The 17,350-nt window shown below is 52.5% G+C and overlaps 2 protein-coding genes across 3 annotated transcripts; both read left to right on the top strand.

Moving 5' to 3' along the window:
• Positions 1 to 47: 47 nt before the first annotated feature.
• LOC112892179 lies at positions 48 to 2,987 on the top strand. The gene is made up of 5 exons (XM_025959295.1): positions 48 to 250; positions 422 to 549; positions 634 to 972; positions 1,062 to 1,136; positions 1,257 to 2,987. Exons 3-5 carry the CDS (start codon positions 843 to 845, stop codon positions 2,426 to 2,428), a joined length of 1,377 nt encoding a protein of 458 aa, XP_025815080.1. The 5' UTR covers positions 48 to 250; positions 422 to 549; positions 634 to 842; the 3' UTR covers positions 2,429 to 2,987.
• Positions 2,988 to 12,155: 9,168 nt separating this feature from the next.
• Positions 12,156 to 16,091, top strand: LOC112895774. 2 transcript variants are annotated; one of them, XM_025963763.1, is made up of 6 exons: positions 12,156 to 12,685; positions 12,806 to 12,886; positions 13,018 to 13,113; positions 13,314 to 13,523; positions 13,661 to 13,897; positions 14,457 to 16,091. In XM_025963763.1, exons 1-6 carry the CDS (start codon positions 12,493 to 12,495, stop codon positions 15,665 to 15,667), a joined length of 2,028 nt encoding a protein of 675 aa, XP_025819548.1. In that variant the 5' UTR covers positions 12,156 to 12,492; the 3' UTR covers positions 15,668 to 16,091. The 2 variants fall into 2 exon arrangements, with proteins under 2 accessions (XP_025819548.1, XP_025819549.1); XM_025963764.1 differs by having other exon boundaries at positions 12,157 to 12,685; positions 12,809 to 12,886.
• The last annotated feature ends 1,259 nt before the right edge of the window (positions 16,092 to 17,350 follow it).

The raw sequence follows: 17,350 nt of genomic DNA, 5'->3' as shown, positions 1-17,350 counted from the left end.
TATTTTTTTTCCATTTCCATAACACAGTTTCTGAGATTTAGTTGTTCAGTTTCATATGTTGCTTCTGATGTTGGCAAGGGGGATTTGACTATGAATAGAATCCTCCATGTAGTCCTTCACTAACAAAGGGTTGGACTACCTAACTGGAACAGTACTCTCTTAGTGTAACACCTGACGACCACTGATGGTGACCTTTTTATCATATTCTGGTTCTTGTGTCCATCACTCTGCGGCAACAAATTCTGAACAGGTACTTATTCATATTTTGTTGTTACTTTGTACTGATTTGTTTGTGCATCATGCTCTGTTTCCTGTACTTTATTTTATTTGCCCATGCAGTAGTCTTGTAAGTTCTAAAAATACATTCTCCAAGATTTCAGCAGTCCAATTTGAAATTTTATCTTTGGATACACTTTGATAGGTAAGAAGGCTGCAGATCATTTCTACTTCGTTTGAGTGAGCATTCTGCTACCTTTTGCTTTCTACTGTAACGAACATGGACACTTTCAACAGCAATGCACAATAACCACATTCCTACCAAACCAAAAGGTGAATGAGACACATGGTTTGCTTCTTTTGTTTCTTTTTCCCATCGAGTTTGCTCATCTAACTTTGCACGACATCCCCATTCAGGACCTGTGCTGCTTGTTTTGCTGGTGGCTCCTCGAGAATCTGTTCAACAAACACTACTTGTTTTAATCCAGATGTTTGAACTAACATAGGAACAGTAGAAGGTTCTTTAGGTCAGATAGAGAAGAATATAAGCATAGTGACAACAAAGAGAATCTCCTTACTATTTTGTGCCTCAGTTTGTAGTCTGTAGCTGAAGATTTAGGCACAAGATGGCCTGTGAGAAGAAGAGTGTAAGCAATTTCACCGTCAAGGTTGGATTGGTACTGCTTGCGGGATGCATTCTTGCGCCGATCTCACTTGCGACAATGTTCCGGCATTATGCGGTTCCTCTGCAAACATGTAAGTTACTGCACTGACACTGACCAATTAATCTTGTTTCCCCCAGTGCGATGTGATTTACTTTCTTTGTCTTAACGTTGTGTTTGCAGTGAGCTTATTGTTTTCAGTAGGTTCTGCTTCTTCAGTAATGTGGGGAGGGGAAAGGATTGGGTCTCATCGTTCAGGTATGTCGAGCATAGTCAGACTCAGACCCAAACATTCAGAGAAATTCGATGCTTGTTAGCTTCTTCAGTAGAAGCTTGAACAATGTCGGTCAGAAGACGCTGTTATCTATCATTGTGCAGGCAGAAACGAAAGGCCCGTGCTGTGCGACTTTTCGAGCTCGAGGTCAGACGTGTGCGAGCTGAAAGGCGACGTCCGCGTCCTCCCCAACGCCACCATCGTGCTCCACCATCCCTTGGCGAGCCGTCAATCATGGAGGATGAAGCCGCACGCCAGGAAGAACGACCGCCACTCGCTCGCCCGCGTCACTGAGGTGACGGTCACGTCGTCGCACGCCACCAACCGCGCTGCTCCCCGGTGCACGGCCAACCACACCGCCCCGGCCGTCGTCTTTTCCGTCGGCGGCTACGCGGGGAACATGTTCCACGACCTGACCGACGTCCTCGTCCCGTTGTTCATCACCACGCGCCGGTTCGGCGGCGACGTGCACCTCCTCGTCAGCGACGCCCAGCCGTGGTGGCTCGACAAGTTCCGGCCGCTGCTCCGCGGGCTCTCCCGCCACGATGTCGTTGACATGGACAGAGGAGGCAGGGGCGTGCTCTGCTACCCCCACGTGGTCGTCGGCCTGGAGTTCCACAAGGAAATGAGCGTCGACGCCGCGAGGACCGCCGGCGAGTACTCCATGGCCGACTTCGCCCTCCTCGCCCGGCGATCCTACGGCCTCACTCGGGACACGGCCATCCGCCTCCACGGCCGCAGCGACGGCGACCGCTCCTCCGGCCGCCCCCGGCTGCTCCTCATCTCCCGGAGGTCGACCAGGGCGTTCACCAACGTCGGCGCCATCGCGCGGGCCGCCACCGCCCTGGGGTACGAGGTGGTGGTGGGCGAGCCTGCGCGGCACGCGGAGCTGCCGTCGTTCGCGCGGGTGGTGAACTCGTGCGACGTGCTGGTGGGCGTGCACGGCGCCGGGTTGGCGAACCTGGTGTTCCTCCCGGCGGGCGCCGTGGTGGTGCAGGTGGTGCCGCTGGGCGGGCTGGACACTATGGCCGCCGAGGACTTCGGCGCGCCCGCGCGCGACGCGGGGCTCCGGTACGTGCACTACCGCATCGCCGTGGCGGAGAGCACGCTGGCGAGGCGGTACCCGCGCGACCACCGCGTGCTGAGGGACCCCGCGGCGGTGAGGCGGGAGGGGTGGATGGCGCTGCGGGCAGCGTACCTCGTCGGCCAGAACGTGACCCTCGACGTCCGCCGGTTCGGGGACGCCCTGCGACGCGCAATGGAGCTTCTCCGCTAGACGGACGTCGTAGGCAGAACAGACCGCACGCTGCGCCGGCACGAGGCCAAGAACGAAGACACCGTCGAGATCTTCAACGGCACCATGACCGGCAGCGGCCGATGCGAAGATCAGGTCGTGGGGTTTATGGTTTGTTCGACCTGCAATCCCGCATTGAGAAGTTTCAGGAGTTGTTCTCTGTCGTTCTGTTTCGTTTCGGCTACTCTTCGGTGAATGGTTGACACTGATGGAACGATGGTATAGTAGTATGTTGTCTCAGAGAAGAATGTAAAGCAGTACAGAAGCATGCCATCGGATGAAACGAATGCTGAAGTTTCGCAATCCACTTCGCTAACAGAAGTCAAAGTGTGCGCATAAGGGAGTTCAGACTCTGTCATCATCTTTTGCACCATCTTCAAGACAGGAATGCATCCTTGGAGCCTTCGTCATGGTTTAGACATGTTTGCCAGCTCCAATGGCTTCCGGGTCAATCCCTAAGAAATGAAACACTGCTTCGATTTCTATCGATATGAAAACCTTGTAAACTGTTGGCATATTACTGAGTGTCATGATATTATGCACTGCGCCTTCTTGATTTTGATGCAGCCTCTACTAATTGCAGACAATGTCGTTTCCACAAATTGCAAAGTACTCCTACAGAAATTGGAGCACGTTTAGCCTTTTGGGCAGCATGTCTTACTATACAGATTCAGAATCTTGTCCTAAAATATTAAGGGCCTGTTTGGATCCAAGGGCAAATGGCAAAAGGGCAAATGATAAAATTTTTGCTCTTGTCATATCAGATGTTTGGACGCTAATTAGAAGTATTAAATATAGTTTAATTAAAAAACTAATTACATAGATGAGGACTAAATGACGAGACGAATCTATTAAGCCTAATTAATTCATAATTAGCAAAATTACGGTAGCATTTGCCCTTTTGCACTTTAGGGTGTTTGGATCCAAAAGTGCAAAAAAAAGTGCAAAAGAGCAAAAGTTTTGCACTTTCTCTTTCTCTTTCCATTGGATCCAAACGGGCCCTAAATCTAGTGGTTGGCTTCAGATCTATGTACTTGTCCAACAAACAAGAATTCTCTTCTCAAATAATCTGAGTTGCTAAGGATCCATATGGCTAGTCGAGTACAGCCATACGGCTGAGAGCTCGCCGGATCATCAAGTCTACATGGCTTTCCTTCGCAATACGGATAACGACGAGCCAGGTCCTGAGTACGACGCCGAACTACTCACGGACGTATCTGCCGACGAACGTACGGCAGATGCCCCTCAGGATGAGAACGAGGAGTACAGAAGGATCCGGTGGTTGAAAAACGCAAAGCGTACCGAGCGTAGGCGGAACGCAGAAAACCGCGCACGCAACCCACTGTACCTGAGGAACCTCAACAACGCTTTCGCAGCAGCTGAAGATCGGGAGTATCGCACCCCGATCGGCACCATTGTAGAAGCAGCACTTCTAGCTCAACAACCACCACATAGGACGTAGGGTATTACGCTCTCGGCGACCTGAACATGTCTAAACTTTGTGTTCCTTGCACCTTCGAGTTCCTGATCTTGGCGACACTTCACCTACAACTTACCACCTCGAGGGTATCCCTCATTGGATTTGGCGGTAAAACACTGACAGCTGGCACCAGGTAGGGGGTAAAGAAGAATCTCCAAGACGTAACGGGAAAGGAGAGGACTCGTAGCCCGGTGGTGTGCGCTGCGGTTACGCAAGCCACCTGCTCGGGTTCAATACCCAGCATCGGCACCCCGGTGTCTCATTGAGGCTTGTCCCTCAAATAATTTGTAGGAGCCTCACGCGCGTGGAGCCACAAGGGTAGAGCAACGTGCCCATCGTCTACGGAGTCCATGGATCTTCGGTGATCTCTTCAAGGACGCGCAGTACAACGACATGCCCGTCGTCTGAAATGAGGCGGGGGACCTGACATGAGCGACCACCTCCTGCGACCTCGTGACTGAAATGAGGCCGTCTCGATCCGTTTCCTCATGAGCCAGGTGACAAGAAACGGGACGCCCCCACCTCTCATCCGAGGGAGCCGTACTAAGAGCCGGAGTATTGCAGAGGAGCTGCGATTGTGGACTGCGGGCGGACTAGCCGCGCTCCCCTACCTCCGCCACCACACTCTGCCCTGCCACTGCCGACGCTAACCGACTCTTGTTCTCAACTCCGGCCTTCTTCTTGCCTCCGCTAGCGACCACCGCCCACCGGGGGTCCAGCGCCGGCCAGCCGGCCGGCGGTGCGGGATCGCCTCCGCCACCGCCTCCGCCGCCGCCACCGCCCCCGACCTTCCCCCCTATAGCAACCAGCTATGGAAGCCCCCACCCCCGAAAATCCAAAACCCTAACCCTAACCGCCGACTCGACCACCACCGTGCATGGTGGCGACCTCGCCGCCAACCGCTCCCCCACCTCCCCCCTTGCTGACGGTAGCTCCCCCCGAAACCCTAACCCCGGTAGCCCAGCGGCGTAGCAGCAGGACATCCATGGTGGGCCTAGCTGGGCCTTCTATGACGGGTTGCATCGCACCCACACGTGTGATCACTAGTATTTGCGTGTCCGAGGTGTCATGCCGTTGTTTTTCGCTTGAATACTGAACAGAAACCATGAGCCATACATTATACATGGGAAGTAGTCTTGTGGTCGGCGACGATTAACCCCGTGCCGCGAAAGGGCTATAGCCTGGTTGGTGGATGGCCGGTTGTGGTCTCACCAGGTCAGGAGTTCGACTCCCGTTTCGAGCAAAAAAATCCCCTCGCCTGTTCCTATTCCAAAACACAGTTGGGGTCCGGCCTTCTTGCGTGGCGACAGGCCACTGTGTACGGGTGGGGCAGGGGTTTGGGATTTTTTTCTGACTTTGCACGAGAAGGTTTTTTTCTTAATACAATGCCGCGGGGGCGGTCTTTCCCCCGCAAGTCAAGGTTTTTTATTAACCCTATGCCAGGCCGGGTCTGGACTGGGCCAAAACCTCATGACACGGACTGGCTGTGACATTCAGGTACTTAGGATTAAAACATACTAGATTCTAATATAAAGTATGTATGATTGATCTTGTGTATGTGTGTTAAAACTTAAATGCAAAGGCAAAAGGACCTTTTAGTAATTTTGGAAAATTTAGATCCTTAGGTGTAAAATGGGTGAGAATGGGAGGTAAAATCAAAATATATGAAGGTTGTTTTGTAAAAAGGCAAGAACTTACTTTTAAACCACAAATAGAGGTGAAACTACCCTAAGGATTCAAGTGGAGCGTAGATTTTAAATAGGATTTCTCCGAAGTTTAAAACTTTGCCAAGCTTTAAATTAGATTCAAATTCTTAACTCTTTTGAAACTAAACCTTAAAGCAAAGTTGTAGATCTTGCTAAGCTCTACACTTTTGATTTTGGGCACATTTTTATTTGAGCTATGGTGTGAAAGTTAACTCGGCTTTACAGTGGAGTCCCTACACTTTTGGAGAATTACAGATTAGTCCCCCTCGTCTACCTCCAGCTCCCTCCTCTCTCTGTTTTCTTTCTGCCCGACCCCGCCGCCCTTGCCGGCCATGTGCCGAGCCTCAGCTGCCCCCGCGCCGCCTCTCTTCGCGCCACGTGCCGTTCCAGCACCCTGCCCGCCGCTTCCCGGCCCGCGCTGGCCCTCTCCGCGCTCCTCCACGTCACGCCGCCGCCACCCGAGCCTCCACGCGCGCTGCCGAGCTTGACAGCACCTGCTCTCACCCGCCGTGCCTCTTTCTCGACTTGAAGTACATCCTGGAGTTCCCCACGAACTCACTCTTGCACTCACGTACTTGCATTTCCACTGCCTTTCTCTTTCCCGAGCTCCACACCTTGCCGGAGCCCCGCCGCTGCCTCGGCTCACCGTCGACAGCCGCCGCTGCCGCCTCCCACCCTGGATCCAGTGCTCCAGCAGCACCCCTTGTCACCCACTGATGCTCACAAGCTTGCCCAATTTCGCTCTCCCGCACTAGATCGCCCGGACCACTACGCTGGTGAGCTCGAGCTTCCGCCGCCGCTCGGCCTCGCCATCGTCCCGACGATCCACCGCCTCTCAGCCCCAGCCAAGTGTACCATCAGCACCACATCATCGCGAGGAAGCTTCCTAGCTACTTCCCCACCACTCTCCTGCCCTCCGGCCACCGGAACACCGCCGCCGTCCCTCGGAGCACCGACGGCCGCCCCTGTTCGCCGTCGATCCGCCGCCTTGGCCCCTCTCTTCCCCAACACCGGCCATCCCCATGACCGTCGTGAGCCCCTGAACTTGTTCCCCCACTTTCCCCTCGCCGCCAGTGAGCCCCCTCACCGGAATTTGATTGCCACCGATCGCCATCCCTGTGTAGCCCGGCCAAGAACCCGATTGCAATGATTTAAATCTTTTTAGGGGTCTTTCTGTAGAAAATCAGTACCTAGAATGGTTAATGCAACTAGAAGCTAAAAGCTAAACACGAAAGTTAGATCATACTCTTTGTTGCTTTTCAGCTGAAATTAAACCCAGAACCATTACAAGCCATCATAAGTCTAGTTACATGGCTAAGTATACCATGACACGGGTAAGTCTTGCTGAGTATTAGTATACTCAATCTTGCTAGTCTGCCTTTCAGGTATGGCCTATGTGAACCAAACGGATTGTCCAGTCTGGCCATTCTCTGTTCCTTTTGGCTCGTCCGTGGAATGGGATCCATCCCCGGCTGGCAGTGACCCTCCGGAATGACGCCAGGTTTCGAGCTGAGGGTGGTGTCAAACCTTGCGACGTGTAGTCGCGATGTTAATAACTTTCTTCCGCTATGACTCTAGACAAGCTGTTTAGCTTGTTGTTTTAAAATAATGTCTGTACAGGTTACTTTAAGTTTCGAAACAGTTTGTAATAATGTTTAATTATCCCGTGGACTAAAAGTTTGTAAGCTATAGTGTGATTGTAAACTCGCCTTCGTGCGAGGTAAATCTGCTTCGATTCTGTTGAACCGTGGTTATATCGGGCGGAGACCCGACAGACCAATAGGTTGTTCCGATTGAAGTGCGTTGAGTTAGTATCGTCTGTGTAGCGATGACTAGCGCGCTTGAGCCGGAATAATTCAGGCGGTTGTACCATACTGGCCCACGAAAAACCTCGTGACATGGACTGGCCCATGAGCAGCACGCGAATGTAAAATATACTCCTAAGGATGAGGGTGCTTCTCTCCTCATCGATATATATAACCATAGAATACTAGTGAGCCGTCAAATAATACTATACCTCTATATCACGATTCATACGTGCTTTATTCAGGAATATTCGCACGTACATAACGTAACGGCAGAAATTAGAATACAGGGGAGCCGTCTATGGCACCCGCAATGGGGTAAAAAAGCAGGCAACAGGCAATAAATGCACCTCTATGACCAAATAGTAAGCATTGTGAAAGCAGGGCCCGTTTAGATTGTAAAATTTTATAATATTTGGTACTGTAACACTTTCGTTTGTATTTGATAAATTTTATCTAATTATGGACTAACTAGGCTTAAAAGATTCGTCTCGTGATGTACAGTTAAACTGTGCAATTAGTTATTTTTTTACATACATTTACTGCTCCATACATATATCCCAAAATTAATGTAACAACTACGGGACCGTAAGCTTGTGGCCTGGTAGTAAGAATAGAAAATGATTAAATCTTCCTCACTCCTCCGTTTTTCTTTCTCCAACGCAAAATCAATTGTTGCTTGGCGCGTTCAACATGCACAGGTTGAAGGAAAGAAAGTATTTTTTTACTTTCTCCGTCCATAAAAGAATACAACTCAAGAGTTTGAAAGTTGTCCATAAAGGAATGCAACTCTACTATATATCAGCTAGCGTGGGATCCACTTTTATAATAACTCAGTAAAAAAATCGCTGACGGGTACAGAAACCTGAGCACAGATACATTGCCTACTGTTTAGATCTCCTCCTTGTTACCTACTCGGTCAAGATGCATTACACTTGCTCTAGTACTGCTACCATTCCTGTATTATTCGCGAATCGTCGAGCAGCTCTTCGCGGGCAGGCTGTTTTGCTGCCTTGCTGGTCGTACAGTATAATAGGGGTGTGAATCGATGATCTTAGGTGCATCTTCAACATTTTTAGTTTAAAATATCTGTACTATTTTTTAAAAATAGAATCTCATTTTGAAGAAGAAATATAAATATTTGAACTGAAAAGGTAAGGTTGGAGGTGTACCTAATTTGCATCCCTACAGTATAATATGCTGGAACTGGAATACACTGTGCATTCACGTTCGAACAGATCGGGAACAAAAGATATGACCGGGCGAGTCATTATGCGGCCGTTTGAAAAAGAAAACGGTCGGACAATGTGAGAAAATGCTGCGTAGAGTCGTGGCTGGGATGCCTGCTTTGTTCGTTTCCTTCTCCCTTCCTACAGGCAGCAAGCTCGTCAGCAAGCAGGCCGGCAGGCTGCAGACATCTCGGACCGGGATGGGCATCTATCTCGACGCCAATCGAGATCCCTCTGACACCCGATCCCAATCAGAGCTAGACCCACTACCTCCTCTACAGCTCTACTACAGCCTACAGGTCTACAGCCTGCACCGACAGCGAGCACCCGCGTCGTCGTGAGGTAGAGCAACGCTAAAAGACGCGCTGATCCATCTCGTTCATTCGAGTTCTCGTGTTTCCTGTCCTGCAGAAACAATCGAGCTGCTTCCATGAGAAAATCGTGCGAGGTAAAGAGTACCGTGTTCCAGATGGGTTTGGACCGGCAGGCAGAGAGGTAAAGAACGTACGGCTCAAACATCTGTATGTACACGCCGCTTTTGGCGCTAATCCACTATCACCGGAGTGTAAAAGTTTACTACCGCTTTGAATTAGTCGCTCTCTCCTTTCGCGTCCCCGGGCTGATTCGGTCCCATCTCTTTTGTCTGAATTGCATGCCGCCAACCTAACACAACAGTCAACACTTGCAGACTTGAGCCCGCCAGGCCAGGAGAAACCAGCCAAGGCGCTCCCTTCCCCGGTGTCCTGGCCCTGATTGACGCTGCGATTTGGCACGCCTGAAACGCGTGCTCCCGCCACCACGATAGCACGATCATCCATGCGTCAAGGTCTCGCTCTCTTCTCTAAGATAGCAGAGTACAAATTGTAAAATCTGAATTTACACGTAGACATACATCCCACGCACATCCAACACCACACTCATACATCTATATCTCGAAGAGATGATCTCGAACACCAATTTTCAGCACGTGTTGCCTAGGATCTCGAACACCAAAATAAACTTCCGAAGAGGTTCGAACCTAGAATCTCGTACCGAGGCTCCGCGCTACTAATGCTTCGACCAACTGGTCCCAGACCCGTTTGCCTCTCTCTCTCTGCACAAACAGCTCGATCGTCTTCGACGCGAGATGACTCGTCGGAGCACGAAAGGGGGAGCAAAGATTCCGCGCCAGCGCCGATGTGCAAGTGCGACCGGACGCCCGTGTATGTCCACGCTGCTCGCTTTCGCGAATCGACGTGGCAACCACCGCGTCTCCACATGAAGCCACGCCATGGCACCGGCGTCTACTGTCTACTGCCTCGTCAATCCGTGGCCGCTTGCGGCACTGGGCTAGTAGCCAGTAGGTGTACCTGTATCCCAAGAATGGGAGCAGTAGCCAGTAGCCAGTAGGGAGGGGTAGTGCTGGTGTTGGCAGGATGCCGCTACAGCGCACGAGTTCTGCTGCTGCTGAAAGGACCCAGCATTTATCGTGCCTGCCGGCTCGCCACGCGCCGACACAGGAAAAACTCACCTCTCCTGGAGGAGGATGGATGGATCTTCAATTGGTACGGCGAAAGGTTCATTTCGGAGGAGCCGATTCCATGTTTGCAGGATTGGCTTCGATCCTTTCAGCAGAGCAGATTGCTTTGTTCCGAGGGGGTGTTTGGCTTTGTTCCGAGGGGGTGCATGAATTCGTCCGGACTAAATTTTAATCTTGTTGTATCGAATGTTTAGGCACCAATCACAGGTATTGAATATAGATTAATTATAAAATTCATTGAATAAATAGAGGTTAATTCGCGAGACGAATCCGTTAAATCTAATTAGTTCATGATTTGATCTGTTATGCTACATTAAACATGCGCTAATGATGGATAAATTAGGCTTAATAGATTCATCTAGTAAATTAGTCTTTATTTGTGCAATTAATTTTATAATTAATTTATATTTAGTTTCTCTAATTGGTATCTAAATATTCAATGTGCACCGCATTAAAAATTAATCCGTGGAATTGCTATCAGGCCTGCTGTCGGTTGAGCAGTTTCAGAATTAGACCGGCAGGGTCGCAGCGAGCCACGGAACAGGAGCGCCGACCCCTCTCCCAGGATTGAACAGCTGGTGAAACACTGAGGATGGAGAAATGATTTTGAGATAGCAACCGATAACCGTGAGAACAACAGCATTACTACGAAAGAGCAGAAACTGCCTCGCGAGTCGCGAGTGACCACACAATGGGCACCAGACTGAACCACTGAACCCGCCGTACCATACCACCGCAGGATCGCGTCGCGTGGTAGTTTTCTCCAGCAGCTCTGTAACCGACTTACTGTCAAGTTCGGAGTCATCACACGACGCACTTCCACTTATCGCCCCAGTAATTCGGTTTAATTACCGCGCGAATTATGAAGTACTACGTCTACCTACAGTCGATCTGCTGAATTGACGCGGTAAAGAGGGAGGTTTTACTGACGTTTTCAAGGTGTGCGGGACAAAGGCAGCGCTGCTTTTGTCGCGCTGCTCCTCCGCGTCCGCAGCTCGCGGACGACGGCCGGAGCCCATCGGCCATCGCCCATGTGAAGCGGAACGGAAGTAGACGCAGAAAGCACGGAAGGAAGCCACGGCTTTTCAGCGCCCGCTTTCGGCTTTTCGCTTCGCCGGTTGCCGCCGCCCTCAAAGTCCTCCGGCCAATCCGTTATCCGTGGAACAATCGACCAAACCTCCTTGCACGTTGCAGCATCGCTGCACGCATGGACTGGACAGACAGATCAACACAGTTTCTTTTTTCCGTTTTTTCAATGAGCTTTCCCCGGGCCGGTGTGCCACGGTCACGCGATCAACGCAAATTTCTGTTCAGACTTTCAGAGACGAATTTTTCTGCATGGAGGAGTGTACCGACGCAACAAGGAGACCGTCTCAGATCCTCGATTCCTCGCTGCAGGCCTGCAGTGCATCTACTGACTACTGCTTGTAAGATTCAGATGGCCCTGCAAGCAAGCACGTTCCAATGCTACCCCTGGCAATCATGCGTCCAGACCAGTGAAACCATGGGAATGGCCGAGTGGGATGGATCGCCAGATTGGGATCACCATCACCTCCACTCCTCCGGTCCATCAGTCCACGAGCAGCAGCAGCAGCAGCAGCCGGGAGAGAGAGAGAGATTCGCGCCGTCGGTGGTGCTCCGGATCGCGCGGCTGCCGCTCGCACCATCATCAATCATGCACGCACCGCGACAGTCCGCAGCGCGGGCCCCGTGTCCGGCCCAGCCCGAAGCGCGAGGCCCATGTTTTCCACACGTTACACTTGCTGCCGGTGGGGGCGGCAGCGGTCAGCCATCCCCCATTTTTTTTCCTATTTCATTTTCTGGGGAACTCCACCTCCGTTTCTTTATCGGAGGAAAGGGAAATGTTCCGGAAAACATAAATATAAAATAATGGCGGCGTAGGACAGCGTAGCCCTGTTCGGGCTTCGGGCAGGGGGGCCGCGAGTTATGGAGAGGAATAAATGGAGGTGGCGAGGGAGGAGGGAGTGGACGCCACCCCCGCTGCCGGGCTCCTCCCTCTTCTCCTCCGTCTTCTCTTCCCCCGCTTCCTTCCTTCCGTATTCACTCGCTCATCCGCGCACCCCCACACCATCCCCCCCCCCCCCCCCCCCCCCGCTCACGAGCGTGGCGTTATTGCGCGCCGCCTCGCCGCGTTAGCTTCCGACGCTTTGGCGTGGGGCTACCACCTGTGTAACGGTGCCGGTGCCGTGCCGCTCACGAGGGAGGCACTTGAGGCTCCAGAGAGCTCTTCTGCGTGCTCTGGGGAGAGAAGAAGAAGAAGCGGGGAGGCGACAGGTGAGGTGAGCCATGGGGATGGACGGCGGCGGCGGGAAGCTGCCGTACAGCTACGCCGGCGTCGGCCACCAGGACGGCAAGCTCGTCAAGAGCTTCAGCCGCGTGGAGCCGCGCAAGTTCGGGATGGGGCTCGTCGCCGGCTTCCTCCTCGTCACCTGCGCCTACTTCTCCACCGCCAAGTTCGACGCCATCCACATCGCCATGAGTAAGCTCCAATCCGCTCGGTGGATTAAGCGCAGCTCCGTCTAGTCCATCCGCATTTCCCTCTCTCGCCCTTCCCGTGGCGAGCTCTCCCGAATCTCTCTGAATGTCTTGTCTGCTCCAGCAGTCAACCCCATTTCCACGGACGCGGCTGGGATTGGCTCGCCGGCGACCGCCGCCGCCGACACCTCCAAGCAGCAATTAGGTGAGCCGTCAGCTAATCCCTGGGATCTCCAAGTACAGAGAGAACTACCGACATTATTACCATAGGCTTACTGCACTAATAACCGACGACGAACCTGACGACCTACCCGTTCTTCCTCCCCTTCCGTTCAGATTTGGGCGTGCAGGACCGGAACGCACTGTCCAAGGCGGGGAGCAGGGCCGAGGTGCTCGAGAAAGACGACGGCAATGCTTCCTCTTCGGGGCCAGGTAAACACCGCCGCTGCCGGCAAGGTGGCACCAATCACTTCGAGATTGGTTGGTCTGTGCTCGCCCATCCATGGGGGTCGGGTCGAGCTGGTCTCGTGTGCCCCGTACTTCCACCATCCTGCACGCAAAGCCCAATCAGATAAAGATTTGTATTTTCCCTTCTCCTTTTCTAAATGGCTTTAACTTCTTTTCCCTCTCAGATTCCGGCCGCAATGCGCCGCTGGAGGACACGAGGAGAGACGGGACCTTCGTGGGGGACAGCGGTGACGCGGGCGGCGTTGATGCGTCCTCCGCGGCGGCCGCGAATCCTGCCGGCAAGGGTGAGGTTCCTGCCAAGGACGATGACGCCACGGCCGCCGTTCTTCCTCCCGTGTCGTCAGAGGAAGCCGCGAACAGCACGCAAGAATCAGGTGGGAAAGCAATCGCTCCAACTAACCACTTCTAAGCAAGATAGATGCCTGCTTTTCGTTTTTTTTTTGTTTGTTTCCCCGTCTGGGGAAGGGGAAATGCAGGATTTACTAACAAGCAGTGTGTTCTTGGTCGTCAGGTGTTCTTGAGGACCAGGAGCTGCAATTTCAGGAAGCTGTTGCTGAGCCTCCTTCCAAGAAGAGCGATGACTCCGCCGCCGCTGCCGCCGGAAGCGGCAATGGCAGCTCCCCCTCTGTGGTTCATTCTGATCGTGCCATTCTCCCTGCTCCAGTTCAGCAGATTCCTCCTACTGCTCAAGAGGTCAAGGCTCTTGCTGATCAGCAGATTTCAGCTGTTCCAGAGGTTAAGCAAGCAGGTATCCTCTTGATTCCTCTTATCTTTTGGGGTAATTTTCTTCTTTCCCTCTTCAAATTACAGTAAGCAGTTAAGTCAGATTGAAGTTGAAACTTGAAACCCAAGTGTGGGAAGAAAAGACCACTCCTTGCAATTCTTCAGGACGCGAGGCATGTAGATGCAAAATGCAGATTGGTCAGACTACCAGTAGTGTATTTTTTTTACGCGCATTTTTGCAGCCTTCTATCTCAAGTCTCAACGCAGGACCCGATGGTCCTGCCGCTCTTGGTCTTGGACCACTGCTTTTGTTTCACTCTCTATCCTCTGTGTCTCGTCTTCTTCCCCTTTCTTGAGATGAGAGCAACGTAGGCAGCAGCATCCCATTCCCATAGCTGATAGATTGCTCCTTTTCTAGACCTATCATACTTCCGTAGGGTGGTCTACCATGAACTCTGTTCTCCGTCATCAAGCTCTATTTTTGGTTATTAAAAAAACAACTCTTTTGGTGTTTCTTGACCAGCCGGTCATTCCATGATTTGCTGACAAGCAAACGTGCTTATCTAATTTTTAATGGTTGCAAGATTCGGAGACGCCGGCGCGGGAGTGGAAGCCGCTGTGCGACCTCACGTCGAACCGCCGCATCGACTGGTGCGAGCTCGACGGCGACGTCCGCGTGCTCGGCGCCAACGCCAGCATCACCCTGGTGGCGCCGCCCGGCGCCGACGACCGCACCTTCCGGGAGGAGTCGTGGCGCATCAAGCCGTACCCGCGCAAGGCGGACCCGAACGCGATGCGCTTCATCCGCGAGGTGACGGTGCAGTCGGTGTCCGGCGAGGCGCCGGCGTGCACGGACCGGCACGACGTGCCGGCGCTGGTGTTCTCGGACCGCGGGTACGCGGGCAACTACTTCCACGCGTACACGGACGTGATCTTGCCGCTGTTCTTGACGGCGCGGCAGTACGCCGGCGAGGTGCTGCTGCTGGTGACGGACCTCCAGATGTGGTGGGTGGGCAAGTTCCTGCCGGTGTTCAAGAGCATCTCCAACTACGACCCGATCGACCTGGACCACGACCCGCGAGTGCACTGCTTCCGGCACGTCCAGGTCGGGCTCACCAACCACGACGACTTCAGCATCGACCCGAGCCGCGCGCCCAACGGTTACTCCATGCTCGACTTCACCAAGTTCCTGCGCACCACCTACGGTCTCCCGCGCGACGTCGCCTGGCCCGCCGCCGCCGCCGCCGCCAACGCGACGGCCGGCAGGAGCCGCCCCCGGCTGCTGCTGATCGCGCGCGCGCGGACGCGGCGTTTCGTGAACACGGACGAGATCGTTCGCGGCGCGGAGAAGGTCGGGTTCGAGGTGGTGGTGTCGGAGGGGGAGCACGAGGTGGCGCCGTTCGCGGAGCTGGCCAACAGCTGCGACGCCATCATGGGCGTGCACGGCGCGGGGCTGACCAACATGGTGTTCGTGCCGACTGGCGGGGTGGTGATCCAGGTGGTGCCGCTGGGCGGGCTGGAGTTCGTGGCCGGCTACTTCCGGGGGCCCTCCAGGGACATGGGGCTGCGCTACCTCGAGTACCGGATCACGCCGGAGGAGAGCACGCTGATCGACCAGTACCCGCGCGACCACGTCATCTTCACCGACCCGGAGGGCGTCAAGAAAAAGGGGTGGGAGTCCCTCAAGGGCGCCTACCTCGACAAGCAGGACGTGCGGCTGGACATGAAGAGGTTCCGGCCGACGCTGAAGAAGGCCATCGCGCACCTCAGGAAGGCCAGCGCCAGCGCCAACTAAGCTGCCATCGCAGTGCATGTGTTCATCCATCCTCTTTTGTTTTCTTTTCTTCTTTTTGGGTTATGTCCGTGTACGTAGCAAGCAGGAATCGACCGACCAAGATGTATGATATGGCAGGAGAAAAAGAAATTTAGAGCAGCTTATATGTTCTCTCTCACGTTTCGATCGGATTGGATGGCTGATTTAAGTGATCAGGTGAGGGTTGAAGGGTGGAGAGCATGATCATGAGACATGGCAGGCAAAGTGCACAAGGTTTAGATTGTTGGTCTTAGATCGATGATGTAACAAATGTTGGTGTGTTTCTAGGAGGGGCTTTGGACGATCAATAAGCTTTTCTAGTGAGTAGTTAGTATACATGATGTAGACTTGGATACATACAACTATATGTGCAGCACAAAGATAAGTAACATTTTCCTCTTTGAAAGGATTTTTTCCCCTCTTCTGGTGTTTGAGATGGCGCATTGACCTAGGGGAAATCTACTTTGGGCTTTGGCATTTCTTGCCCTCTGTCCCAATATTTTCCCCTTTGACACACCCCACACTCTTCATCTTGTGATAAATTTGTTCTAATGACTTTCACATAAAACTTTTTTTTTCTTGTCACAATGTGCTCCGTCCTTGATGTGTAGTGTAAACGAGTCACTAGAACAAACTAGTGCAATGGGCGCCAATATTTAGTTATGTTTGTGCAGTTCCACGCCTGTGCTAAAAATTACAATTCAGTCCCCAGAAGAGGTTTAGTTTAAAAAATGGTTCCTCTAGAGGTTTGTTGGTAAATTCCTTCGAAAAAAAGATAAATCTATTACCTGGCATCCAAGAAAAGTTTTTCAGGAACCTGATATGCCAAAACACCTAGAGAAAACAGGAAAGGTTCGCTCGAACTTCACTTTATATCAGGGCAAAGCATTTTTGCCATCTCCTCCCTTTAATCATCGTAAAGTCACACCAATCATCCCGTACAAATGTACTACTAGTAGTAGTCTAGTACTTTACTAATTACTACAGTAACTCCGTGCTCCTACTTTGTCATCTTCCTATTACGGGCGCAAAGGTGGCGGCCTGGCGGGGGTGCTCGGTGAGGGGCAGCATTCTTAATCCCCCACAAAAAATTAATTCACCAGTCGATCCAAGTTGGGAAAAAAATTAACTAAAAGGCCCTACAAAAAAAATTAATTAAAAGCTGCCGCAGGGGAAAGCATCTTGAATCTTGATCAACGTCGGAATTACATCACAGGTAGGCTGGCGCCGGCGCACGAGGCACGCGGCGCCCTGAGCTGCGAGCGCGTGGGGCAACGTGAGCTCTGGGCCAGGCGCACGGTGGCGCGCGGATGACAGCAGGCGAGGGGCGAGGAGGAGCGGAGCATCTCGCGCTCCCAAGGCAAGTCGGGGAGGACGTGGTTTGATTTGATGACTGGCCCCTGACCTCTGAGACCTGCGCAAACAAAAAGAAAAAAATGCAGCCAGAGCGAGAGAATCTCCTTGCCGCGGAGATTGCATCGTGCGCGCGTGTTTGCATTCTTGATGCGCCCGGTTCACCTTCCGCTCTGGATGCATATAAGGGGGTGTTTGGTTGCATAGCGGTTAAGCCCCGTTTTAATTAGAAGTGTTAAATATAAATTAATGATAAAATAAATTTATTCGCGAGATGAATCTATTAAACTTAATTAGTTTGTGATTAGCCCA

This window comes from Panicum hallii, chromosome 5 (assembly GCF_002211085.1).
Source record: "Panicum hallii strain FIL2 chromosome 5, PHallii_v3.1, whole genome shotgun sequence".
Classification (NCBI taxonomy): domain Eukaryota; kingdom Viridiplantae; phylum Streptophyta; class Magnoliopsida; order Poales; family Poaceae; genus Panicum; species Panicum hallii.
The sequence above is the reverse complement of the archived record's forward strand: the minus strand, read 5'-3'. Positions and strand labels throughout refer to the sequence as shown.